The following is a 27,736-nucleotide window of genomic DNA, read 5'->3' as shown; positions in this document are numbered from 1 at the left end:
TGTGATCAAATTCGTTACCTGGTACAAGCATTTTACAGAGAAAATAATTTGGTTTATATGAATAAAAGGAGATGTTAGTACCAATGAAACACCGACATGATTAATGACCCCAAACCATTTACTTTGACAATAAAATAATAGTTTACGTATTTTCATACCACATAAGATCACTAAAAGACGAAAAATGCGAAATAATATTTACACATCGGTAAATTTCGGTATGTCTCGCAAATTTATGAACATACAATGTCTTGAACATGCATGGGTCAGATGTCAAACATTCTAGATAATCTCTTATGTTACTTTATTTCTAAATATGGTCCGGATTTCTTAAGTATAAACCCAAAAATGTTTCACTCAATGACTTATAAATACATAATTACCAATACAAAAAAGACTCCGAATGCTAGTATGTAAGTTGCAATTTAAGGAAAAACAAATAAACATATCAGCCAGTATCCACTTTTGAATTTAATATTAGAAGTTTGTACATCAATAATGTCGATCACTGTCACTTCAGTTTTTAAGAATTACAACAAAATTTATAAAATTGATAATGTCTTGATTTCAGAAAAATACCAATTGAGGTTGGTGACAGAAAACCACTTTCCAAAATTGCTGAAAGAAACAATTAGTATGAATTGTACTAAAAAAGAAAATGGCAGTTACGTTCCTAAACATGAATCGCTTCTTGGGATTATGTGGATAGAGAGAGTTTGGAGATGTATTATTTCAAGGGGATACATTAATTTACATCAATTCCACTCTGTACCTATCATTCCCATCAAACAAAAAAAGGAATCTCATTGTAAACACTCTAAGGGAAAAAAACGCAAGGATATGACCAACATCCATATCATTGAATTTCTCACACTTGAAGGAAAATACATGTTTTCAAAGTTTAACAGTATGAAACTTGCCAAACCACTAAAAAGAGTTGTGCAATTACTGGGAACTCGAGTTATTTCCCCGAAAAAAACCATTCATTTTGAAATCAAAGATGTAACTGAGAAGTATATCAAACAACCAACACCTTTAAATGTCATAAGTGGCTTTTCCAATGCATCTTTGCAAGAAAATGTAATTGAAACTGCTAAAACAATCAACGCAAATTGCACTGATGAAGAACGTACCGAGTTCGCACAATATTTAGAGAAACATAGACATATCATTGACAAAGCTTCATTTCACATATTTCAGTACCTTAAAGTTTTCAAACAAGATGATAACAAAAAAGGAAAAGAAATGGTATGTTTGAAAGAAAACTCACAAATCCATTCAAAGTGCTCGTTATCAAAAGGTTTCCAGTATCCGAGAAAATATTTAACAGCAGATAATTCAACTTTGGCTGAATATCTAGGAGGAAGCAAAATCACCGAAAAGGATTGCATTTTAGAAATACTTGAATATATGACACAAGGGGGCACAATGTATGGTCAAAGTGAGAAATTGAAAATGATGAGTCATTTAGAATGTAGACCAGATTTATTGATAGCTGTTTTGAAGAAAGCTGTGGAGGTCGACTTTATGCCGTCATCTGACGGAAAATATTACAAAGTAAAAGACCTTTTTAACCCAGCATCAGTCATACTGACAAAACTATTCAAAAATCAGAAAGGTGCCTTTCCAATCGCTGCATTCCTTAAGACTAACAATTTCACGCAAACATTTTTAGGACATTTTGGAATTAAGGATGAAAAACACGTAAGTTCTTATAATCTGGTTACAGTAGCAAAGGCAATAGATCAAAATAAAAAAGAAAATTTGTCACAAGCAAAAGCTTTGGTATCGTTCTTGGAAAAGCATCCTTCAATGATAATGGAAGAAACATTGCGTGCAATAAAGCATTTAAATTGGTTTCCATGTTCAAAAAGACGAGAATCTTACCCATCAAAGTTAGTTTGGTTTCAAGAAAATAGCCTTTGTGCACCTACAGAAGTAAAACATATAAACTTCAATTACCTTTGTGGGTCGGTAGTTCCTCTAGCTGATGTTGAGTTGTCTTTCAAACCGATTGCGGACTTTTATGACTGGAATTCTCCTCCTACCGTTAATATAGTTCTACAGCATTATGAAAATGTAATTAAATCATACCAACGGAGAGAGAATTCACTGTATATAATGATTGCAAAACAAGTTTTTGAGTTTTTCGAAAAGAAGATGCGTAAAAATGAAATAGAGGATGGCATCATACGTAAACTCCAATTAATGAATAGTGTTCCAACTAAATACCATGGATTTAAATCAGTAATGCAAACAGTAATTGAAACTGGTTCTTTCATTAGCTACAATATGGAACCGTACTTGTTTGAAGTTTCAAGTGATGTTACAGACTTTTCAAATTTTTTGAAAACTTTGGGAGTCAAAGAAGAAGTTGATTTTATTATTTTAAAATCAATTTTACAACGAATACAGGACAAGTATAAGTCTGGAAAAATTTGCGACTCACAAGATGTGAAAAAAGACAGAAAACTTGCAGTAAATGTTTTGTCAAGTATAGTTGAAATGCAGATTAAGAAAACTGAATTGTTGGATGTTCTTATTCCAGTTTGCACCTTTGATCAAGATAATCTTCAATTTAAAACCGTAAAAGAGTGCACTTATGGAATTGAAAATAACATTTATACTTCAGTAGGCCATGAAAAAAACAGTGAAGGGAAAATGGTTTTTGTTCATCCCGATGTTAATCATATTGCCCGAAAGTTAGGAGTTGTATCTACTAAAAAGCGTTTTATGCTTACCCAAAACATCATAGCTCTTCCCTGGGGTCAGAGAGAACCTTTAACAACAAGGATTTTCAATTTATTAGCAGAGTATAATGATGGTTTCGCAGTTCCTAAAGAGCTTATCCAAAATGCTGATGATGCTGGGGCAACACGAGTTTGCTTTTTGTATGACGAACGGGAAAATTTGCATCTGAAAGACACACTGCTGGATCCTGGCATGGCTGAATGTCAAGGACAAGCTTTATGGGTGTTTAACAATGCCTTATTTAGGGATAAAGACTTTGAAAATCTTATTCAACTTGGTGGAAGAACGAAACTTCAAGAATCTGGAACAATAGGAAAGTTTGGGCTAGGCTTCTGTTCGGTTTACAATTTGACAGATGTACCAAGCTTAATAAGCAGAAACAAGTTTGGTGTATTGGATCCTCATTTGCATCATCTTGGAGAGGCTACAATGGACAGAAACCCCGGTATTTTGATTCCATTGACCAAGAACATTATATCTACATTTCCCGATCAATTCCAGCCATATGAGAATGTGTTTGAATTCCAGGTTGAGTGCTGTGATCAATACAATGGAACATTGTTCAGACTTCCTCTTCGAACTCGACATCAGGCGTCTTCAGAAGATCAAAAAATAAAAAGAATAGAATACTCAAAAAATGAAATGATGATACTGCTACAACAGTTTAGGATGGCTGTTGCAAATTTGCTTTTATTTACCTCAAATGTTAGAGAAGTACTGGTCTATCATTTAAGTGGGAGAAGTAAAGATCCAGATAAAGATATGAAACTGTTGTTTAAATCATGGAAATCACAATCAAATAGAAAAGATATTAGAAAAGATCTTTTAAAGACAGTCGCCGAAGCTATGAAAAAAGATCGGCTGTCAGATCTCAATCTCGAGATGGAAGTATATGACATTAGCATTGAAGTATATGGTTCGGCAAAACATTTAGTAAAAGACTTTCCGAAGCTTTTAGATAACTTTCGGCCATCAAAAGCATCACAGTCATTTGTTTGTACTTATGGCATTGGAAATCATTCAGTCGGACTGGCAAGAAAACTAGAAAAAGAGGGGGCTCTTCCAATTGGCGCTGTAGCTTTGCCAGTAGAAAGGAAAGGGAATGAATTGATAAGACATACGAATTTCAAAAACCTTCCAAATGGTTTTTACTCAAAAGGCAGAATATTTTGTTTCCTTCCGCTTCCGCTTCCGTTGTCTACGGACCTTCCACTTCATATCAATGGTTGTTTTATGGTGGAGCAAAATCGAAAAAGTATCATTTGCTCTAACACTGAAAATAAATACAATGTAAATAGTGAATGGAATCAAAATATGCTCAGTGATGTTATTCTAAGCTCCTATATTAACCTACTGTCCTCTTTAGCAACATTGAAGAATCATGGGATTACTGATGCAAATTATTGGACTCTTTGGCCTCAAATTACAGGAAAAACAATGCAAGATATCGCTTGTCTCAGTCGATCTTTCTATCGGGAAATTTTAAAAACTCACATACCAGTGTTTTACCGAAAGAAGCTTGGAGATACAACAATTGTCAGTTCGTTTAACACTGTCGCATTTTTAGATCCTACATTCAGAAACTCGGAGAAAAATGGACAAATAGCATTTGACTGCTTAATTGCTTTCTATGACGGTAGCTCAGTTGTGATGGACTTGCCTTTAAGTATATATGAACATTTAATGAAAGCTGCATGTGATGACACATTCTTGTTGACAAAGCGAATAATTTCAAAAAAGAATTTTTTCAATCTATACTTTTTTCCCAATTTGGATCACCTGGTTTGGGAAACTACATTCAGTAAAGAACAACGTGACAACCTTGTAATAGAAGCTATTAACGACCCATCCTTACACAATCTCGTTATAAATCATAAATGCATACCCGCAATAATGTCAGAAATTCTTCTTCAGCCAAAAGACTTAGTATGGCAACATGGGCCACTAAAATTGTTGTTTGAGATTAAGGACAAGCTATTTCCAAAATCAACTTTTACACAGTTAAAAGGTACATTGACCAACATGGGCATGATGGTTAAATATATTTCGTCACCTATCTTTTTGGAGAGAGTGGATACAGTCCAGGGGTTGCAAAGAAAACACGCATTGAAAAGATCTAAGGCACTTGTGAAATATTTAAATGACAATGTTAAACGTCATCAAGATGTAAGAAATGATTTAAAAACAAAGCCTTTTCTTTCTGTTATGTCCAAACCATTTGATTGGCTCCTACCTTGGAAGGGAAATCAAAAAGAAAAGAAACTTATGTCGCCAGAGAAACTATTTTCGCCCCTTGATAAATATCTGGTAGGTTCTGTTGGATATGTTGCAGACATTGAAGGAAAATCCATTAGTAAAGAGACAATGTACCAAATTGGGATTCGAAGTGTTGAAGTAGAAGATATTATAGAACAAATAAATGTTCTTGGAAAGAGTAACACATCATCATCTAATGGGCTTGAAATGACTTGTTACTTATTATATAACAAGCTGGACAGATTCATTGCTGATTTAACCAACATTGCCTATGCAAACATTGATATACATTCGTGGAAACGAATGAGGATTTTGAATGTTGGAACAGAAATGATTGAACCTCGTAGGATAGCCATGCATTTGACCGGTAGATGTCATCCATATTTGTACGAAATGGACGAAAACATGAAAACATACACAAATGTATGGCAAATTTTAGAAATACCGGATCATTTTAATAAATCCAATTTCATCAGCGCTTTGAAAGAACATAGTCAAAGCATAGGACTTGATCAAATGAATAGTGAAATAACAATGAGTGTTGTAAATTTACTTTCCAATCTTTGTGACCTTTTGGAAGATGGCAACATATGTCTATCATCAGAAGAAACGGTAAACATTAAAATTCCAGACAAGAACTGCTTTATGCGTAGTATATTTGACATTTGCTATGATGATGGTGACTTTCAGTACGATGAAGACGATGTTTACGTCGTTCATGGTAAAATTACAGGATTGATTATAAAACATTTAGAGATAATGTCTAGACGTCAAATCTATTTATGCCGACATGCAGATGAAATTCCATTTGGACAGACCGAACAGCTTGTAACTCGACTTCGTGGTCTTCTAAAGGATTATCCAAGGGATCATTCTGTTCTTAATGAGCTTCTACAAAACGCTGACGACGCAGGAGCCACTGAAATCCATTTTGTGTATGATTTACGACATCTTGGTACTAAGAAAACATTTGGCAAAAAATGGAGTCCTCTTCAAGGGCCCGCTCTCTGTGTATATAACGATGCAAGTTTTTCAGAGAATGATTTAAAAGGCATAAAGAACCTTGGAGAGGGCAGTAAGTCAAATGATGCAACGAAAACAGGACAATTTGGTGTAGGATTTAATGCAGTATATCATTTGACAGATGTGCCATCATTCCTAACACTTGGACCATGTACGCCAAATGGTGGTGCTTTTTGCGTTTTTGACCCGCATTGTTGGTATGTCCCTGGAGCTAAGATTGATGCACCTGGGTTAAGATTATACCCTGAGAAATTAGAAGCAAAATACAATGATATTTATCAAGGATATTTACAGGATGTGTTACCCGCAGACATTGGCACATGGTTCAGATTTCCACTTCGCACAGAAAATCCGGAATGTCCATCTAAAATTAGTAGAAATATCATTTTAAAGAGTGATATGAATAAACTGCTTAATAAAATGAAAGAGGTTATGAAGAAAAGCTTATTATTTTTGTCAAATATATCAAAAATAAGCATCTCATGTATACAGGAAGGTGAAATGCAACTTTCTGATACTTACAGTGCTAGATCGATATTGCACAATTCAGACCAGCAAAACTATAACAGTTTTATGTCCCGTATAATACATGAATCCGGCCACTTAAAATCAAAAGCCGGGAAAATGAACGATATAGAATTTCAGGAAGTAAAATATACAAATATTGTTGAGGACAATAAAGGATGTTCTGAAACATGGTTCGTGGTCCAAACCTTCGGCTTTTCAGACAATGCAAGAATCCCTGACGTTGTCATAGATGCAGCTGCGGGAAAAGATTTTTACTTTTTACCAAGAGGAGGTACTGCCATGAAAGTAGCTGATAACTGTACAAAATTCCACACATTAAGAACAACTGCAGCTGAAAAAATAGAGACAAATGGCGAAGCTTTCTGTTTTCTTCCTCTGCCAATTGCTACTGGATTACCATGCCACATTAATGGGCATTTTTCGGTTTATTCTCATAGGAACGACATTTTTGGAGGAAAACATATAGATGACATTAGATTTGTTTGGAACAAATTAATATTACACCAAACCATTGCTCATTCATACGTTAGCTGTTTAGATTACATGAGACAAACTTTAACTGATGACACCAACGAGGAAAGTTTAAGCTCTTTGAAAATTTATTTCGACATGTTCCCAAATTGTGATCAGCTTACAAGTCCTATGTGGAAAGATCTTGCTTTGGAAGTGTATATCAGCATTTACAAAAGGGAAATGAAACTATTTCCTATATGTCCTGAGTTTCATCAGTATACCGAGAAAGCATTTGAAGATGATGAAAATGATATGGGGATAAACTTTCAAGGTAGAATTTTAAAATGGGAGTCCCTGCAGTGTAGAGAACATGTCTACCCAATCTTCTTTGACGATCTTCAATCATACTACAATCACACACTTGACAACAACAAAGGCGAATATGAACACAAACAAGATGTATACAAATGTTTGACAAGTCCATGGAAGAAAGATCCTGTGCAAAAAGAAGATCAACTTTTAAGACAACTGTTGGTAGAGCTTGGTATGAAACTGACGTGCACTCCTTTGTGGATATATGAGAATATTTCAGGCGCACTTTATCCCAATTGTGAATCTGACCATGTTAATCTTAGTAATAAGAGTATAGAAATACAGAAAATTTCACCATCTCTTGTCGTGGACTTCATGAAGTCCTGGAATACTTCCAACATAGACAGGTGTGTAGTTGATGTTGTAAACATTCCGTTACAACAGACAGTATTCAAATCGTTAAAGAGATTTACATACATTTTAAAATTTTGCCTCATGGATCCTGCTGTTGACATCAGATTTGCTCAATTTCCTTTCCTTGTGGACAATAATGAAGATTTAGTTGAGTTATCACCCCAAATTATCCTGGCCAGGTTTTGTTCGCTACTACCATGCTCAAGTAAACGATTTATTCATGAATCTTTAGTTCCTCATCTCAACAAGTTTGAACATTTGTTTCAGCGCTTAGATTTACCAACATTTTGTTCTCTTGTGTCTGAAACTTTCGACCAAAATACGTTTCAAAGTGGACAACCGATACTATGGAAATATTCTCAAAATGAGTTGCCGAACTCCAAATGGATGTCAGAATTTTGGAAATATCTTGACACTTTGTCATGGCCTTTTATTGACATAGAGAACTGGTGTCTTTTCCCTGCATATTTTGGAGAAAATAAGCATATGCTCCTTCCTTTCAAATTGTCGTACACTGTCTTAAATATACAAGAAGGTGACTTTATAAACTTTTGTAGTGTTCATGATATTTTGAAAAAACTGCCTTTACCAAAACCGTGTCGTTTCAATATTACATCAAATCACTTGTCGCATTTTGTTTCATCAACGGCACAACCAAGAAAGCTGTCTGAATGTTTGGTATTTCACAAAGCAACCATTTCCAGTCATAGTTTATCGGTACATGAGTGCGACGAACTTTTATCGTTTTTTGATAATAGAATTAATCTTCTCCAGTGGAACCAGATGAGAGGTTTAAAATTGTTTACCACAATAGACAATACGATCGTCGACTTAAATGAACGTAGTCGCGTTTTGGTGATAAAAGCAGGGAACAGCAGCATAATTCTGGATGGATTAAATGACTGGGCTGAGGCAACAAAAACAAACTTAATGAAACATAATGCGAATCATGAAAAAATGTATGAAGCATTAAACGTACAAATATGTATATGTGAAAAAGATGAGCATGAATTGCTCGAATTTTATATTGCATATATATTACCGGAGTTCCAATATCTTCCACAACAGTTTCACTTTCTGCATTTAGAATTTGTACGAGATAAGCTGTTGTCTAGTAAAAATAGTAGATTAAAAGAGCAGCTCGCTAATCTGAGGTTTATTCCTATGAAACATGAAAGAGATCTGAAAAAGGCTAGTGATTTTTACAATCCACGTAATATCGTCTTCAAGACACTGTGTAATGAAACACAATTACCGCCATTTCCTTTCAATCAGACAGTATGGGGAGAATTCATGATTTCTGCAGGTATGGTACAAGATGTAAGCAAGGAACAATTCATCAAATTTGCTAAGCAAATTCAAAGTCAAGGACCGAATCAACTATCATTGCGCCAATCAAAAGTGCTTACAAAACATTTGTTTGCACAGTCTGATTTAAAAAATGACTTGGATTTCCTTGAACAAATGCGTGAAATAACTTTTATCATGCCGTACATTGTCCAAGATAAATATATAAAAATTTTTCCACAGATATCAACCAAAAACCTTGTTGCTTTTTCTACATCGATATCTGAAGAAAATTTTAAGTTAGCCTGGACTACGAACAGTATTTTACCTAGTTATGCGGTACCAAAGGATGAACACCTTTTTGAAAAATTAGATATAAAAACAAGTCCGACCGAAAACAATTTCGTACGTCATCTTGAACAAGTGTGCCAGTCTTTACAAAAGGGAACCATCACTGATGTAGACTTCGTTGAGACGTTCATGAGTAATATATATGAATATCTTGTAACTTTGAAAGAAAAAAGCAGCTTTATTGAAAGGATTACCGGTATTCCGTTAGTATACGTCATAAAACACAATGCATTTCTAGAAGCTAAAAATATTGTTTTGAAAGAACCGGAAACATCCCAAATTAAGCCGTATTTGTTGGTGGGATCGGAGGAATACGGAAAGTTCAATGATTTGTTTAGAAAATTAGGAGCTACAGATGAAGTAACATTAGACCATTACTTCAGAGTTTTGTCTGGTGTAAAGGCAATTGTTAAAGAAAATGTCCTCGTGTACGAGGAATTGGAAGTTACAGATAAAGCTGTACGCGGAATTTTTACATTGTTACAATTTAAGCTAGAACCAGACAATATTATTGTAAACGAACCAGTTTTGCATCTTCTCAGTGAACACAATCGACTTGAACCATCCTGTATGCTGATTTATGGAGACAGCTACTCACTACAAAAAAGACTAAAAGACCAGCAAACGATTCAGCTAATGAAAACCATGGATAAATTCACTGAGGATAGGTTTGATGTAGATAAATGCTTTGAGTTGTTGCCTTTGGGCAATCGTCCACAATATCTCAGCAAGATTGTAAAAGAGGTTTTAACATCCTTCTGCAATCGATTATCATGCGAAATAGGCAGCGTACTTGAGTCTTTTATTGGTAGTGAAATGTTTATACATTCTATGTTACGGCTGGCAAAAACCAAATTGAAAAGAGAGAAACTTCAAGACAAATTAGTAGAAGACATTTCCAGCCGTTTCAAATCCTTGAGATTTGGTGCTCTCGAATCTGTAACTACAATTCTTGCTTACAAAGGTTGTCAGATTGAAAGAAGTATGGAATATAAACCTCTGTTTTATGATGAGAGAGAAAACATTGTGTTTATTTCTGCATCTGATTTAGATGTTTTAAAGTGGATAGCAAAATACAGTCATCTGCTGTCAGAAGTAATTTATAGCCTATGCTTTGATAAGGTAGACCCAAAACACATACAAACTGTTCTGTTAAACTATAATGCCACAGCAAAAGAAATGATGGATTTGTTAGATGAACTTGGAGCTGTACAGATCGACTATGTCCCGGCTGACAGTTCTTGGATACCAACACCTGGGGAAACCGTTCCACGAGAATGTCTTGCTTTTCTGATTCATGGTATAAGTCGGTTTCAACCTGGGGATCATGCTATTTTCGAGGTGTTCGACAATCGATTTGATGATGACAAAACACATGGAAAAGCCGCGGTCTACATATATGTGAAAGTTATAAGTTGTCTTTCTACTGAACCAGAGGCGTTTCCAGAGTATGAAATTGATATTGGAGATGGTCAAAGTAAGAAGGTTCGTTCATTTGAACTCTACAAAGAAGAACGTCCGAAATCAGATTCAGATAGTCATCCAGCAAGTGGTACAAATTCCGATACGGAACCCCAAAGCTCTTGTTTAGTTGTTCACACAGGTGAGGAAAGCAATGACAATACTAGTAAAACAACAGAACTGAACTTGGAGGATGTATTGCAAGAAATTGAGGAAGCACTTATTGATTCTTGGCGATTAGGATATGCAACCTTTCGAAAGGTTTATAAAAGATTGATCCTGCGCTGGCATCCCGACAAACATGGAAATTCAAGTGATTCAAATGAAATTGCTAAACACATCATATCGTTTGCGAAACTGATACAGTCTGGGGAAATCGATCCAGACAATTTTCCATCATATAAAGAACGGAATAAAAGTAGTAAAAGTGACCAGCAAAATTATCGACGTCAATGGAATCAATATAGAAGAAGGCGGAGCGGTGGGAATTTTAACCGGCAGAATGAATATTGGTTTGACCCAGATGACTTTGCAAGCAGAGCTCATCGCGAGCATTCATCCAGCAATCGGAGTTACGAGGAAAATGTTTATAACCCAGATCCTCGACCTTACGACGGCGAAATATGGTTCAAACAAGCTCAAAATGACATTGCTACCGCAGATGCATTAATGGGAGTGGCAACAGCACAGTCGTTCAACTGGATATGCGTTACAAGTCACCAGGTACGTAGACATGAAACAGAAATTCACAATTGATAATTTAATAAGGTTCAAAATTTATTTTTTGTGTTTAAGGTTTCCTCCTAAAGAAAAGTGAAGATAAGATAGGATATTTTTTTTTTCATTTTGCTTTGAGTAATTGGGGACTCCTACAGTTTTGTAGAGATATATTGCCAAAAGTAATGATAAAATCGTATTTCATTAAAAAACAATGTTGGTGATGGAAACCCTGAGTTTTATTTATTTAGGTCTATAATGTACTAGAAACACAATAGTCGATGTTAGTATATCCGAGAGACAAAACTCTGTATATAATAGACATGCCAAAATGTACAGGAATAGACAACAACAACAAAAATCAATATCCAGAAAAATGGTAAATTAAGAAATACTACACATAAAAGCCTTGATTAAGAGATTAAATTCGATATATAAAGTTTTATTTTCACTAAAAAAGAATGGTTGGGGAAATCCTAAACACAACTATTATGTATGTTGATCCAATGTACAAGAAACACATTATTTGATATACTAGTACTCGAGAGACATTTGTAGACAATAGACAAGCGAATAATACAGAAAAACAAACAAACCCCGGTAAATTTGGTAAATTGGATAATGATATACAAAATACAAGCCATGAATGAGATATCATAAGGAAGTGTCTTATTGAAAACGATGTCTTATTTGGTTGATTAACCGATTTATGTATACTGGATATAAACTTAATTTCAAGAGAATGTGTACATAATCCATTAAAAAGACCCCTGACAGAAAAAAAAATATGCGTGTATGACTAGTTAATCAAGTGATTTATTGATAAATATGAAACTGAAATTATAGTACACGTTTTTATTGTCTGTCCTCCGTGCCCTATAGCTTAAGAATGAACGCTTGTTATCTAATTAGCATTTTTCTGGATATGAAAATACAGAAAATTGTGTCATGCAAAATATTGCTATCACTGGTTATGTAGAGCCACATTCATAAGGGCTTGATTGATCTTAAAATTTCAGGCTGCAGAAAAGGCTCTTAAGGCTGTTCAAATTTCAAAAGATGATAAGAAAGCTAAAAAACACCATTCATTGATAACAGAAGTGTCAATGAGCAATCCAACATTACAGAAAGCGGCAAAAAATCTAGAAAGGCTAGTTGGAGACTATACAAGAATGAGATATCCAAGACCAGCGTATTTTCCAAAAACACCTTCAGATTTGTACAGCATTAGCGATGCAATAGAAGCACTAAGACTTGCAAAAATCATTATAAAAACTGTTAAAGAAATCATGAAGTTTAAATAAATGTGAAGGAAACACATAATGAAAGCTACAACTAAGATAATAAAAATATTTAGATAAAATTCTAGAATTTTTAAATAATTAACAATTCATAATCATATAAAAATGTATGTTATCTTTATATTAGTTTCTTCTTATTAGTTACTTTGATCATGTTTCATCTCTAAAAATATGTATAGTCATCTTTTTATATTTCAGTTCTGATTTTCATGGTTCATTGGTTAATATTACGTTACTTGTTACATCCTTTTTCTGGATACTATAAGAAATCAACTGTATATTTAGTGTATAGAATGATTGTAAATTGTACATTTTCGTCTGACAGAACTCATCTGACCATGAACTTATCATATTGGCTCATTTGTCAATGTTAAGTTTTTGCACGTGTTTCTCCTTTTAGCAATAGGTCAATTATATTAAGTGTTAAGAATATTGTAAGATGTACGTGTCCTTCTGGCAATGTTTGTATAACATTGACCGTATTTATTGAATTTTGATAATGTTAATTTTTATATGTAATATATACAGTAAAACCTTGATTATAAAGACTTTCAATATAAGTCCAATAATGTTCAGTTAAGCAGGTGAGATATCTCAGGGTGTCCACTCTTGTTACTTTATCGTTCAGGAGTTATGGATCTAGATTGATTGGAAAAATGACACTTTATTTCGTTTCCGTGTTAAAACTTGAGAACCGTTCTACCATTGATTTTAATATAGATGTGTTGTTTATAATACAAAGCACAAGCTTTGTTTTTATAAGTTTCACTGTTGCTGTTTATGAGTAATGGTTTTAACTGTTTTAACGCCGATCCTTAGAAATGAAGTGAAACTCTGTTGTGTCGTCATTTTTTCACAGCCCTTGTTTATACAGGTATATTTGCATGTAATTTGTATGTAAATAGACCATTTGATTGTAACAATGGTTGACAAACAACCATTCCTATTCTAGACATTAATTGTTAAAAATGGCACAGAACCACATGTTCTTTTAAAGTTTACATGAATTATGGTTATATGAACATGATATAATAATTTTGTAATTGTATTCATTTCTTTTTCATATTGCTTATGTAATATTGGCACATTTACAGCTATAATATAAGAGTATGTTTAACAGTCCAATGACAAAATCAAATATAATTCTTTCAATTTTAATAGGAAAGGGAACCAAATTCAAAGATTACGAAATTTTTATATTTCAAAAAGTTTTTCAATGTAATCTTGTTTTATTTTGTTATGTTAAAACATGATTATATAATGTCTTTTTATTGCAGGTTAATATTTATCAGTATTTAATATTTATCTTGTCTTCTTAGATTGATTATTAAAAAGATACAAATATCTCTTTGATTTTACTTTTATTTTTATTTTCAAATTGATAAAAAGATGCAAATATCTCTGCGATTTTTATTTAAGTGATGTTTAGAATCTATTTAGAAATTTTAACTGGGGGTCTTGATTTTTGTCATTGTCCGTTCATATTTGATTTTTTGTTCTGTCAGTTAATGTCGTTTTGTATTTTGCATTGTAAACTCTTTTTGTATTGTTTTAAAGCACATATGAACTATAAACGTGTTGGTTACAATGTTTTAATGTCTTTAGCTCGGATAACAAAATTCAGTTTCCCTCATTTGAGGAACAAAATGGTGGAATATAGTAGTAAACTTTTGTTTGCAAAGATTTGTGCATGTCAACAACGTAGAAAAGTTAGCATCTGATATTTTGTATTTATTATTCGTTTATTATATTTTTCACATTGTATTGCTTTTTGTAAGATTTACTATTAAAATATTTTATCTTTTTGACGAATCATTCACGAATACCTCTTTTGAAAATTTCACTGGTAAGATTGTTTACCAAAATTGAATATCAGAGCTATATAGTTGACAATGGAGCAGGTTAAATCCCAGTTATAAGTAGCATATCACAAAACCTTCCTTCGCTCTCAGATCAGAAATACAAAAGATTACACCGAATTAAGTTTAACTTCTGTCGTTATCTTGTATATTTTCAGTGTAACTGTTATCGCAATCTAAGCTATGTCAAACAACAAACGACGTTCATTGAAAACAATGTCATCCTCGAGATCTTAAGTTAAAAACATGAAAGGTTTGGTATGATTGTCAATGAGACAACTATCAAAACAGAGTCAAAATGATGTAAATGTTAACAACAATAGGTCACAGTGTGGCTTTAAACAATGAACAAAATCCATACTGCAAAGCAAGCTATAAAATATAAAATAATTCAAACAAGGAAACCGTTTTATGAGGGTTGGAGTCCTTCATTGCTTTTTTCTTTAACTTTTACACCATTTATTTTACTCTATTCTTTATTTGTTTACCCATTATTCTCTATTCTATATACATCAGTACACTATCATTCTGTATTCTTTTAAATGTTGTGCCTATTTATCTCTATTCTTTATATTATTATTCCTTTTTGTCCATTAACTCTATTCTGTAAACCTAACCAGATCCTCGTTTATGTACAAATAGATATAACAAATATTATCTATAGCAACAGACAACCATAATATTGCACGCTCCTGAGTTGGGACAAGCACATACGAAGTGTGGAGTGGTTAAACAATTTTGTGGGCGCCCAACCCTCCCTCAAACCTGGAACAGTGAGTAACAGTACAACACAAGAACAAACTAAAAATCTGTAAAAAAAAATTGCTTGGTTTTACTCATTGTTAATGGTTGTAGTGTGACCTATAGTTGCTAACCTACATCATTTGGTTTCTGGTGGAGAGGTGTCTCATTGGCAATCATACCGTAACTTTTTTTTTGTATTGACTCGTCAAACCAATATCAAAGCACATAAAAAAGAGCACACCCTGAAATGTCTTGCATGCTTTACTTACCGGGCCATGATTGAATTCATGTTGAAAGTCTTTAATATGAAGGGTGGACACTACAAGTATCACATGCACTTAACTTTTTTAATGATCCACGGAAATGAGGTCAAGGTCAGATGAACCATGCCAGACAGAGATATACACCTTACTATCTATATATATATATATGTTTATATTTTTTCGTTTGGGCTTGTATTATATTTGACTTCGGGTTTATATGATCCGTTCATCCTATTTTGACTCCTCAAAATTCAGGAGTCTATCCTAAATTGAGGTAAATTGTATGGCTTTCCAAATACCGTTTCGATTCCTAACATCACTGAAGAGACATTAATTGTCGAAATCCGGATATGGTGTACCAAAACCTTTGCACCTTTTGTTTGCGGTATAACATCTTAAAATATACTTTTTCACTTTTTTGGTCTTTTGGAAAATGTTGTTTGTGCTGTATTTAGACCCCTCTAACAAGAAATTTGTTTTGCATGCACACGTATAAAAATTGCGGTTTTTATCCAACGCAATCATAGGTTTGAACGTTGTTTTCAATTTAGACTTATATATATATATATAAGTCTAAATTGAAAACAACGTTCAAACCTATGATTGCGTTAATCATAGGTTTGAACGTTGTTTTCAATTTAGACTTGTATATATATATATATATATATATATATATATAAGTCTAAATTGAAAACAACGTTCAAACCTATGATTGCGTTGGATAAAAACCGCAATTTTTATTTTATTAATTATTAATTTAATACCAAACAGAAAACAATAAACTTGTGGAAAAGATGGTATACCGCAAACAAAAGGTGCACAAATTGGTACACCATATCCGGATTTCGACAATTAATGTCTCTTCAGTGATGTTAGGAATCGAAACGGTATTTGGAAGGCCATATAATTTACCTCAATTTAGAATAGACTCTTGAATTTTTAAGAGTCGAAATAAGATGAACGGATCAAAGAAATCTGAAGGGAAATATAATACAAGCCCAAACGAAAAAATATAAACAAGTCTAAATTGAAAACAACGTTCAAACCTATGATTGCATTGGATAAAAACTGCAATTTTTATACGTGTGCTTGCAAAACAAATTTTTGGTAGAGGGGTCTAAATACAGCACAAACAACATTTTCCAAAAGACCAAAAAAATAAACTAGAGGCTCTCCTTGATCTATGTGCATATCAAACAAAGGACACTCTCCAACATTGCAGACGACAATAGACTTCATGACAAAAATCTCTATTTTGTTGATCCTGTATTTCTGGTCTTTTAGTCTGTTTAGTTTCTCTCTATCTTCTTTAGTTTTTGCTTAAAACACAAAAGAGGGTAAAAAAAATCCTCATTTAAGGGCAATCACTCCTATGAAGATTGACAGTCTACAAACTGTATCGGCAAAAGGAGTAGGTCCGGTAAGGGCCGATTTTGGCCTCAAAATTCAGGTTCATCTGATGAAAGATTTTTGACACTTTTTAAACACTTTAGTGTCTACTTCAGTCGATTCAATTAGTTTATGTGAAAGATTTGAACTGATTTAGTCATTAAAGACGCTCAAATTCAAGCTTAAATATGAAAAATCTATCAAATATGCCATAATATGTCAATTTTCAGATGGTTTTTGTCAAAAATGAAAGTGGCCGCATCCGTGTTCATTCTCAATCTTTATATATGTTATGCAATATTATCAAATAAAACTTAAATTTGAACATTAAGAATGAACACAAATGCGACCACTTCCATTTCAGACGGAAACCGTCTAAAAATTAACCAAAATGCTTAAAATTTCGAAGATTTCAGTAATTTAGCATGACTTAATGATGCTAGTACCCTATGCATGTGCATTGTATTGTCAAAAACAGCCCATATTTATGTAACAGAAGTATTCTTCTTTCCAACAAATAGCTAAAAAATTACATTTTAACAATTTTGTAAAACTGCTATATTTTGAGGCCAAAAAGGGGTCTTACTGGGCCTACTCCTTTGACTTTTTAATAGATCTTGCCTTGGTGATAATTTTTGTGATTTAAAGTGTTTATCTATCTATTATACTTTAAATCATATAAGGCATAACAGAAAAAAAAAAGTTTCTCTAAATATCATAGTTTTCATGATAATAATCAAAAATGAAAAAAATGGTAAAATTTGTCATTTATTGGCAATAACTCCTATAAGAATTTGTCTAACAGTTTTGATGTATATGGACAATTGGTAGAGCTCATTATTCTGAACATTTTTGCTCCTTTCAGATTTTCTCTATTTATAACGGTTCAAAAAATAATAGACAAAACTTGCATTTTACCTCTATGTTCTATTTTTAGCCATGTCCGCCATGTTGGTTGGTAGGTGGGGTCATTGGACACATTTTTTAAACTAGATACCCTAATGATGATTGTTGCCAAGTTTGGTTAAATTTGTCTCAGTAGTTTTAGAGTAGAAGATATTTGTAAAAGATTACAAAAATTTACGAAAAATGGTTAAAAATGGACTATAAAGGGCAATAACTCCTTAAGGGGTCAATTGACCATTTTGGTCATGTTGACTTATTTGTAGATCTTACTTTGCTGAACATTATTGCTGTTTACAGTTTATCTCTATCTATAATAATATTCAAGATAATAACCAAAAACGGCAAAATTTCCTTAAAATTACCAATTCAGGGGCAGCAACCCAACAACGGGTTGTCAGATTCATCTGAAAATTTCAGGGCAGATAGATCTGATAAATAATTTCACCCCATGTCAGATTTGCTCTAAATGCTTTGGTTTCAGAGATATAAGCCAAAATCTACTATTTACCCCTATGTTCTATTTTTAGCCATGGCGGCCATCTTGGTTGGTTGGCCGGGTCACCGGACACATTTTTTAAACTAGATACCCCAATGATGATTGTGGCCAAGTTTGGTCAAATTTGGCCCAGTAGTTTCAGAGGAGAAGATTTTTGTAAAAGTTAACGACGACGACGGACGCCAAGTGATGAGAAAAGCTCACTTGGCCCTTCAGGTCAGGTGAGCTAAAAAGAGTAATAGAAAAACTTGCAGTATGGTGACCTCTAAACGTTTTCTGGTTATTTAATTTAGTGAGTTGCTCTTCCATTGAACTTTTCACCACAACTTCTTTGATTCATTTTTGGAATATTAATCAAAATTGACAACAAAACATTCAAATGGTTTGCAATTTTATTTACTATGATCTACATTGTGATGTCAAATTCAAGATACCAGTTTGGGAACTTCAGTAAATAATTTCTATATCTAAGGTGTCCTGATGATGCCTGCCTTACAGGCAAACATGGAGACCATAGTAAATAAAAGCGAGACCATTTGAAGTGTTGTTGTCAATTTAGATTATTATTCAAAGTGTTGCAGTCATTTGCATTATTTGACAACCCGGCATACCATGGAATCACCAAGGTATCCACTTCATGGATTCTACAGAAAGGATTCACACAGGTGTTGGTTCACCAGACTGAGTTTAATTTTTTGAATATGTATAAACAATATAAATCCAGGTCAAGATGAAAGCACAAACATTTAATTATCAATACAAAATAGTATTTATAAAATATGAATATCACAGTTAATTTAGCTCACAGGTTAAGGACAACCACTACTGTGGATTCATCATTATTCATTTGATACCAATTTTCGTGGACTTTTTGGGTACAGGTGAACCACGAATTTAAATGTGCAACGAATTCCAAATTTTCCATTGGCCTGTATGCAGACTATGGTAAAACCACGAAATTATATATCCACGAAAGTGTGAGTTTTTCTCAATCCACGAAAATTGGTACCCACGAAAATAAATGAATCCACAGTATCATATTGTCTTTTATCACACATACATTTGTTTACATTTTATTTTGTTCTCACAAACATACAAACATGCATGACAATTCATTTGTTTTTTCAACCACACATTTTACATTTCACTATATCAAATTAAATCTAATAAACTCTTGTGATATGATAAAACAAAAAAATGACTGTTGAACCTTTTTCTCAGTAAATACCAATACTGTACATTAGGTTAAACCAACTACAATTTTCTTCTGAAAATGCCTGTACCAAGTCATAATATGACAGTTCCTATCAATTCATTTTGTTGGTTGATATAGTTTTATCCAATTTTGGGTAAAAAAACTAAAAAATAAATATAAAAAATATAATCTATAGCAACAGACAACCATTAAATTGCATGCTCCTGAGTTGGGACAAGCACATACAAAGTGTGGAGTTGTTAAACAATGTTGTGGGCGCCCAACCCTCCCTCAAACCTGGAACAGTGAGTAACAGTACAACACAAGAACAAACTAAAAATCTGTAAAAAAAGAGGGCTTGGTTTTACTCATTGATAATGGTTGTAGTGTGACCTATAGTTGCTAACTTACATCATTTGGTTTCTGGTGGAGAGGTGTCTCATTGGCAATCATACCGTAATTTTTTTTTTTTGTATTGACTCGTCAAACCAATATCAAAGCACATAAAAAAGAGCACACCCTGAAATGTCTTGCATGCTTTACTTACCGGGCCATGATTGAATTCATGTTGAAAGTCTTTAATATGAAGGGTGGACACTACAAGTATCACATGCACTTAACTTTTTTAATGATCCACGGAAATGAGGTCAAGGTCAGATGAACCATGCCAGACAGACATATACACCTTACAATCTATATATATATATAGAAATTGAAAACAATGTTCAAACCTATGATTGGGTTGGATAAAAACAGTTCTTATCAATTCGTTTTGTTGGTTGATATAATTTTATCCAATTTTGGGTAAAAAACTATTGACATGATAAAATAGGGATACTATTGGGGAATTGAAAGTTTTTAAATAAAAGTAAGCTATAGGCACTGAAATGTGTCTTTACAGAGGAAAGAATAAGAAGAAAAGTTGTATCCCTTGCAATAATATGAGAACAAAAACTTTTACAGTATTAATTGGCATTCCTTAATACTGCCTTGAAAAAAAACACAAAAAAACATTCGGTTTGATAAAGTCATTCAAAAAAATTAAAATATTATTATCAGGATTTTTGTCAGAGAAAACAAGTACATCTTTATCCCAATTTATAGTATCTATATGAATAATGGTCTTAATAACTTTTAAAATGTCTGAATTTTTAACTCTAAGTTGAGGGCAAGCAGTTCTAATACAAGGACCAAACTATATGGCTGGGCAACAACTGATTGATTTTATTTCAAATTCAATCTGTTCCACAGCATTGAAAGGCATTTTTAACAGGAAATCAACTTCTGGAATTTCAAACCTTCCACATCTGACATACGTGACAAATCAAAAACATCCAATTTTTTTTTTAAATCTTTTGAAATTTATGCCAGAGTTGACAGCCATGGAATCATTGCATTCAACATGGGCATAAAAAAATAGGAAAAAAATTCAAACATTCAGAATTTTGGCCATTAGGGTGATTTATTTTTTTATTAGTTCGTTGACACTTGATTTCATCTGAAATATATAGGTGTAATGTGCAAAGCTTGTGTTCAACATACTTAAAAATACAATGTATTTAATATTCATTTCTCAATTTTTAATGGAATGTACAAAAGTTACTAACAATTCACTTGAGCAAACCAAAACTGCTAATAATTTTTCTAAATATAGCAAGACAAAACAGAAAACCCTGCATTTCCTAGTTAAAATGTGAGATGACATAAGAAGTACTATCATATTAATGATGGTATATATGACAATGACTGATGGGTCATGAAATGAATCAATGGCTCTTATAAGAATTTATGTAAATATCTTATACTAATGTCACATTTCATAGAAATCTCTATCTGATGATTCTGTAGAAGCTATCCCAGAATCCTCTGTTTCACCCACAACTGAATTGTCACTGCTAAAATAAAATAAAAACATAAAATTATTATCAAATGTATATAAGCTGTCCAAATTCATATCTGTCATTGAAGAAAAAATTATGAATTGCAAATGGTTTGAAAGTAATTTCTTGTTATCTTATTGATCTTAATATTTTGAAAATGCTAGTAGTTTTTTTTTAATTAATTGAAGCCCTAGCAAATAAGAATGTAATAAATGAAAGTGCTAATGAAGTTGTATGGGATCTTTTTGTACTTTCTTAAATGTTACTCTATAAATTTGTTAAAAGCACAACTTTAATACCAATATTTTTGTCTTGCATTTCTCAGGTTTTACATCTTGATTGGTTTAAAAAAAAAAACATCCAAAACAATAGTTTTCTTCTTCCATTCTTTTGCAATTTTAAAAACAATAAAGTATGAAATTTTCATGATAATATATACAAGAGGCTTCTACTCCTTACCAGTACATTAGAAGCCTATATTGCTCAGAAGACATCTTTGCAGAAAAGATAGAGAATACAAGGATGAAGGTATACCGAATAGGTGAGATTATAAAGCAATATGTGTGTCAAGAATCAGTTTAAAGAAACTTATATTTAATACTCTCTAAGTGATGACTTTAAAATGACCACTAAATTAGTCATTATCATTTTATTTCTTTTATTGATCTTCTCATGTGATTAACAAGTATATCTTAACAAATGATATAGATACCTATACAGAGATTGAATCTAGTAGATTGTAGAACCTGTATCATATGTACCAACTAAGCACATATATCATCATTTTATTACAAAAGTTTAATAAACTGTTAACACAGAGATATGTCTCGCCTATTTGTTATTTTTATAATGCAAATGTTGAAATTAAAATAGCAATACTTTAACAAGTAAGTTATGCAAATATTCAAAGTCAATGAACCATGACTGAAGGTACAGGGCTAAACAATCTCCATGGAAATGAGATGTGCCAATGCTAATACAACTGCAAACCGAATACCATTGAATTTTAATAAGTCGTTCCCTTTAAACAAACCTAAACACAAACATTAACTTGTAAACTATGTAAAAGTTTCAAAGTCAATGAACCATAATTAGGGGGTGGGGTTATATAATCACCATGGAAATGAAACTTGCAAATGCCAATACATTTGCATACCGAATATCATTGACTTAACATTAGTGGTTCATCTTAAACTGAACTAATCACAAACTAATTCATGTAAACTAAGCAAAAGTTTCAAAGTCAATAGACCATGACTGAGGGGTAGGGACCAAATATTCTCCATTGAAATGAGATGTGCTAATGCTTATACAACTGCATACCAATAATCATTGACCTACCACTAACAGTTCCCCTTAAACTGACCTAATCACAAACTTATACATGAAAACTAAGCAAAAGTTTCAAAGTCAATAGACCATGAATGAGGGGGCGGGGCAAAATAATCTCCATGGAAATGAGATATGCCAATGCTTAAACAACTGCATACCAAATATCATTGACCTACCACTCGTGGTTCCCCATAAACTGACCTAATCACAAACTAATACATGTAAACTAAGCAAAGTTTCAAAGTCAATAGACCTTGACTGAGGGGGCGGGGCCAAATAATCTCCATGGTAATGACATGTGCCAATGCTTATACAACTGCATACCAAATATCATTGACTTACCACTAGTGGTTCACCATGAACTAGACCTAATCACAAACTAATAAATGTTGACGCCACCGCCGTTGTCATCGACACCGGATACAGCATACCTATGTCTCGCTTTTTGACTCCGTCAAGGCGAGACAAAAATAACCTTAATTTGATGTCATTTGTTTGCTTTATTTTGTGATGCAGGCTGAAATAATATATTATATAGCCTCACTGTTGGACTTCATTTATTTTCTTAACCCAGCATACCATATACATCATTGTACTTTTTTAAATATACTTTTAGAAGTTTCAAAAGAAAAAGATTTTTTAATTGTTAAGACATTACAATACATAACATATGACATATACAAATTGATATTTTTGTTTAATGAGCTTAGGCCATGGTTTTTTTTAATTTGTTGGTTTACAGATTTATTATATGAAAAATATTGGTCATCAGTCGGGGAAAAAAATGCAAAAAAGTCATACAAGTCATAAATATAACTTTCAGGCGAAACATGTAGACCATAGCAAATAAAATTGCAGACCATTTGAAGTGTTGTCAATTTTGAGTATTAAGTCATAAATATGTATAAAATAAATATGTATTTCAGCTTACTAATAACATTTTTGCCATTTGGTATGCTGTTTTGTCAAAATTTCTTAAATTTTAGTTCAAAATATTATTGCTCAGCAAGCTGTTTTCATTAAGCAATGCATGCCATTGTCATCTAATTTTGTAAAAAGGGGGTATGTCCATGCACATACAAACAGAAAAATGAAAGGTAATTTCACAAACAAGAGAAAACAGCTTTTTATCAACTTTCAGGAAACATGGTGAATCATGAGCTTCAAGCATGAAAACATGTGAAATAAAAATTACAAACACATCACAAGAAAATAACACTTTATGATTCGTGTCAAAAACAAAGTAGACTCATTCACTGGAAAGACGAGTATATCAGTTTCATGCTTTGTCAGGCAATCCTGTGTTTTATATCCAAAATCACAAACAATTTTTTTCAATCTATGAAACTAACAAAATTCTAAATTGTTTGTGGATATCTCTTACTTTTAACTTGATGTCTGTCATGTTTGGACAGGTCCATTTCATTTATGAGATACAAAATCTTACAGAATTAATGCAAAAAAAAAAAGAAAACAAATTTTTGTTATGTAGTTTTAACAAAGGTTTGGTTCCGCAAATTATTTGTGCAAACAACATTTCAAGGTCAGTTATGATTGTCTATTTTTAGAACCACAAACTATGGATTATTTTTAGATTTAATTTTTTAGAACAAAACGTGTAATCATGCTAAAATGATGCATTTAATTTCATGAAAATGCTGCTAATGTATTTGTTAGGGTTGGTGGGAATAAAAAAGCATGAAATGGAAATTTAAATTATTTTTCTAAAAATCGGAAAAAAAGGGTCGACAGATCCATAAACCAACAAATTATAAAAACCTTTGCATTAATGATTTACATTTCTTTTTGTTATCTTTATCCCTCTGGTATTTATGCAATTAAATAACAGTACATAAACATGATAAAATACCTAATCCCTTATTATAATAATTAACAAACAAGTTACTGTGGATTCATTTATTTTCTTGGATTGAGGAAAACTTGCATTTTTTGTGTACATTTGAATACTTGGTTTTGCCAAAGTCTGCATACATTCCAATAGAAATTTGTAATTTGTTGAACATTTCAATTAGTGGTTCCCCTGTAACCACAAAATCCACAAAAATTGGTATCTAATGAATTATCATGAATCCACAGTACATTAATTAACTGGTAAAAAAATGGTGACATTTTAAACTAAACCAATGTAAAAAGAGTGCAATAATTTTATAGAAATGGACATGTTAAAATTACCTAGTCTTTTTCTTCTTAAATTCAACTTATTTCTTTGAGTAATAACATCTTTGTATATAATTTTCACCAGGTAAAATTATAAATTTGGCCTTCAACTCTTAGGATGTTAAAAAAACTGTTATTCAATTGAAGAAATGTTCCATTTAAACAAAAGAGTTATTAAGCAAAGACACTATTGAAAATGGAAGCAACCATCACAATAAATTTTTAATTTGAATTCATACTGAAAGTGTAGCTTCTGAAGATGTTTACATTGAACAATCAATATATATTTTTTTGGTATTTTTGCCAAAAAATTAAGAAAAGTAAATTAAACTCCCTGGAACATTGAAAAATAAACAACAAGATTTTCCATCCTTTTAAAGCATTTTGTTAAAAAGACTAGGTATATTGGAAGAAAACAGGAAGAAATAACAACTTCAACAAGCATGATAGTTAATTACCAAACATTTCTACTTGCATCAAACTTTAAATGGTCCTACTGAAAGTTTCTGTTGAGGTTGAGGTATCCTATTTTAAATAAATTAGTACACCAATCTAAAATCATGGCTAAAACTGGTGAAATTACCAATTTCTTAAAACAAAATTCTTTTATTATGCATTATTTTCATTATTATCTGTTGTTTCTAATTACAAATGATAGTCTAAGAACCATTGTCCTGAGGTTTTTTTTAAGAAACTTTAACACTAAGTCAAATAAATGGAGATGTGTCCATGGGACATAGATGATGCCCCTGCTTGCATATAATGTTATAAAGGGACATTAATAGAGAACTGAAAAAGTGATGCCATCCAAATTCGAATTTGATCTGTGTTTTATGGTAATAAGCATTGTGTATAAGTTTCATAACATTTGATTGAGGCAAACTAAAGTTAGAGAACAGAAACCAATTTTGGGACATACGTGCGGACGGACAGACAAGGGTTACACTCAATGCTCCCTTCGCATAGCAGCAGGGGCATAAAAAATATTCCAAAAGTATCTCTTTGATTCCAAATAAATCTTTGCATATTTGTAGATGAACTTTCTTAGAGTTGGTTTGAAAATAGTTTTAGGTCCAAAATAAAATGCTCCGCTGGGGCGCAGCTTGATACGACCGCAGAGGTCAAACCCTGAACAGTTGGGGCAAGTATGGACACAACATTCAAGCTTGATACAGCACTGAATTTGGATTGTAATTAAATATTTGACACAGCATAGGTTTCTGACACAGAATGAAAGTGGTCTAAGAACTTAAAAATTTTTAATTTACCTATTCAAACCATATCATTATTATTTGCTTTTATATATAAATCAGAAATAACCAATTTAAAATGGAAAATTTTAAAGAAAAAAAAGGAAAAAAAAATCCCCCCCCAAATTTTTTGAACCCCCTTATGATTCATCACCCCCAAACTCAATCCCAGCCTTCCCTTTGTGGTATGGTACCTTGCAGTACAATTTCAGAGAGATCCATACACTTGAACACAAGTTATTGTCTGGAAACTAGAAAAATGTTTGTTTTTTGGCCCCTTTTTGGACCAAATTCCTAAACGTTTAGAGCAATTACCCCCAAACTCAAACCCAGCTTTCCCTATGTGATATGGAACCTTGCAGTACAATTTCATAAAGATCCATACACTTACACACTATTGTCATGAAACTAGAAAAATGCTTGTTTTTTGCCCTTTTTTGGCCCCTAATTCCTAACATTTTTAGGCAATTACCCCCAAAATCAATCCCAGCATTCCCTTTGTGATATGGAACCTTGTGATACAATGTCAGAGAGATCCATAGACTTACACACAAGTTATTGTCATGAAACTAGAAAAATGCTTGTTTTTTGCCCCTTTTTGGCCCCTAATTCCTAAAATTTGGAGGCAATTACCCCCAAAATCAATCCCAGCATTCCCTTTGTGATATGGAACCTTGTGGTACAATGTCAGAGAGATCCATACACTTACACACAAGTTATGTCTGGAAGTTACAAAAATGCTTATTTTTGGCCCCTTTTTGGCCCCTAATTCCTTAACTGTTGGTACCATAACCCCCAAAATCAATCCCCACCTTCCTTTTGTGGTATTGAACCTTATGGTAAAATTTCATTGAGATCCATTCACTTTAATAAACTAAAGTTAGAGTGCGAAAACTAATGTGTCTTCGGACGACGACGACGACGCCAACGTCATACCAATATACAACCACAAAAATTTTTTTGCGGTCGTATAAAAACTACCTCATTATTAAATAATTATAAAAACATTTGTGAAATGTATATTACTTTTGATTGTCTTCATTTTCATTGTCACCATCTTCATTTTCATTTTCATCGTCATCATCATCATCGCTATCATCACTATCATCGCTGTCACTATCATCATCACTATCTGAGTCATCCTCCTCCCCACTGTCATCATCATCAGAACCAGACTCATTACTCCCTTCTCCTTCTTGTTCTGCCTCTATATCTAGATAAAAGATTATTTATTCTCTGACATTAAACCTTTTTACCGTTTTTTAAATAGTGATAGTATAGTAATTATTGTGTTCAAAATTATTTCAGACTTTTAAGCAAAATGGAAAAAAAACTTGTCAGAGAATAAATAATAAAATTTTATATTCGCACAAGGTAGTCCCGATGTTCA

The 27,736-nt window shown here is 32.8% G+C and overlaps 3 protein-coding genes across 6 annotated transcripts in view; 1 reads left to right on the top strand and 2 right to left on the bottom strand.

Moving 5' to 3' along the window:
* Nucleotides 1–14,659, top strand: part of LOC127729913 (sacsin-like) — a 33,970-nt gene extending 19,311 nt beyond the window's left edge. The window contains exons 7-8 of the mRNA XM_052237848.1: nucleotides 572–11,559; nucleotides 12,573–14,659. Coding sequence (XP_052093808.1) covers nucleotides 572–11,559; nucleotides 12,573–12,857 — 11,273 coding nt within the window. The 3' untranslated portion in view covers nucleotides 12,858–14,659. The remainder of the gene's footprint in view (nucleotides 1–571; nucleotides 11,560–12,572) is intronic.
* The window catches only part of LOC127729914 (INO80 complex subunit D-like), a 325,825-nt gene that overhangs the window by 178,035 nt on the left and 120,054 nt on the right, over nucleotides 1–27,736 (bottom strand). The window lies entirely within an intron of this gene.
* LOC127729926 (uncharacterized) overlaps nucleotides 19,237–27,736 on the bottom strand; it is a 28,506-nt gene continuing 20,006 nt past the window's right edge. The window contains exons 9-11 of one of the 2 annotated variants that reach the window (XM_052237907.1): nucleotides 27,373–27,559; nucleotides 25,555–25,621; nucleotides 19,237–21,601 (exon numbers count right to left, since the gene is read on the bottom strand). In XM_052237907.1, coding sequence (XP_052093867.1) covers nucleotides 25,573–25,621; nucleotides 27,373–27,559 — 236 coding nt within the window. In that variant the 3' untranslated portion in view covers nucleotides 19,237–21,601; nucleotides 25,555–25,572. The remainder of the gene's footprint in view (nucleotides 21,602–25,554; nucleotides 25,622–27,372; nucleotides 27,560–27,736) is intronic. The other variant, XM_052237906.1, reaches the window with a different exon arrangement.

The sequence above is a fragment of the Mytilus californianus genome, unplaced genomic scaffold (genome assembly GCF_021869535.1).
Source record: "Mytilus californianus isolate M0D057914Y unplaced genomic scaffold, xbMytCali1.0.p SCAF_2, whole genome shotgun sequence".
Classification (NCBI taxonomy): Eukaryota; Metazoa; Mollusca; class Bivalvia; order Mytilida; family Mytilidae; genus Mytilus; species Mytilus californianus.
This window is presented reverse-complemented; position numbering and strand designations above follow the sequence as displayed.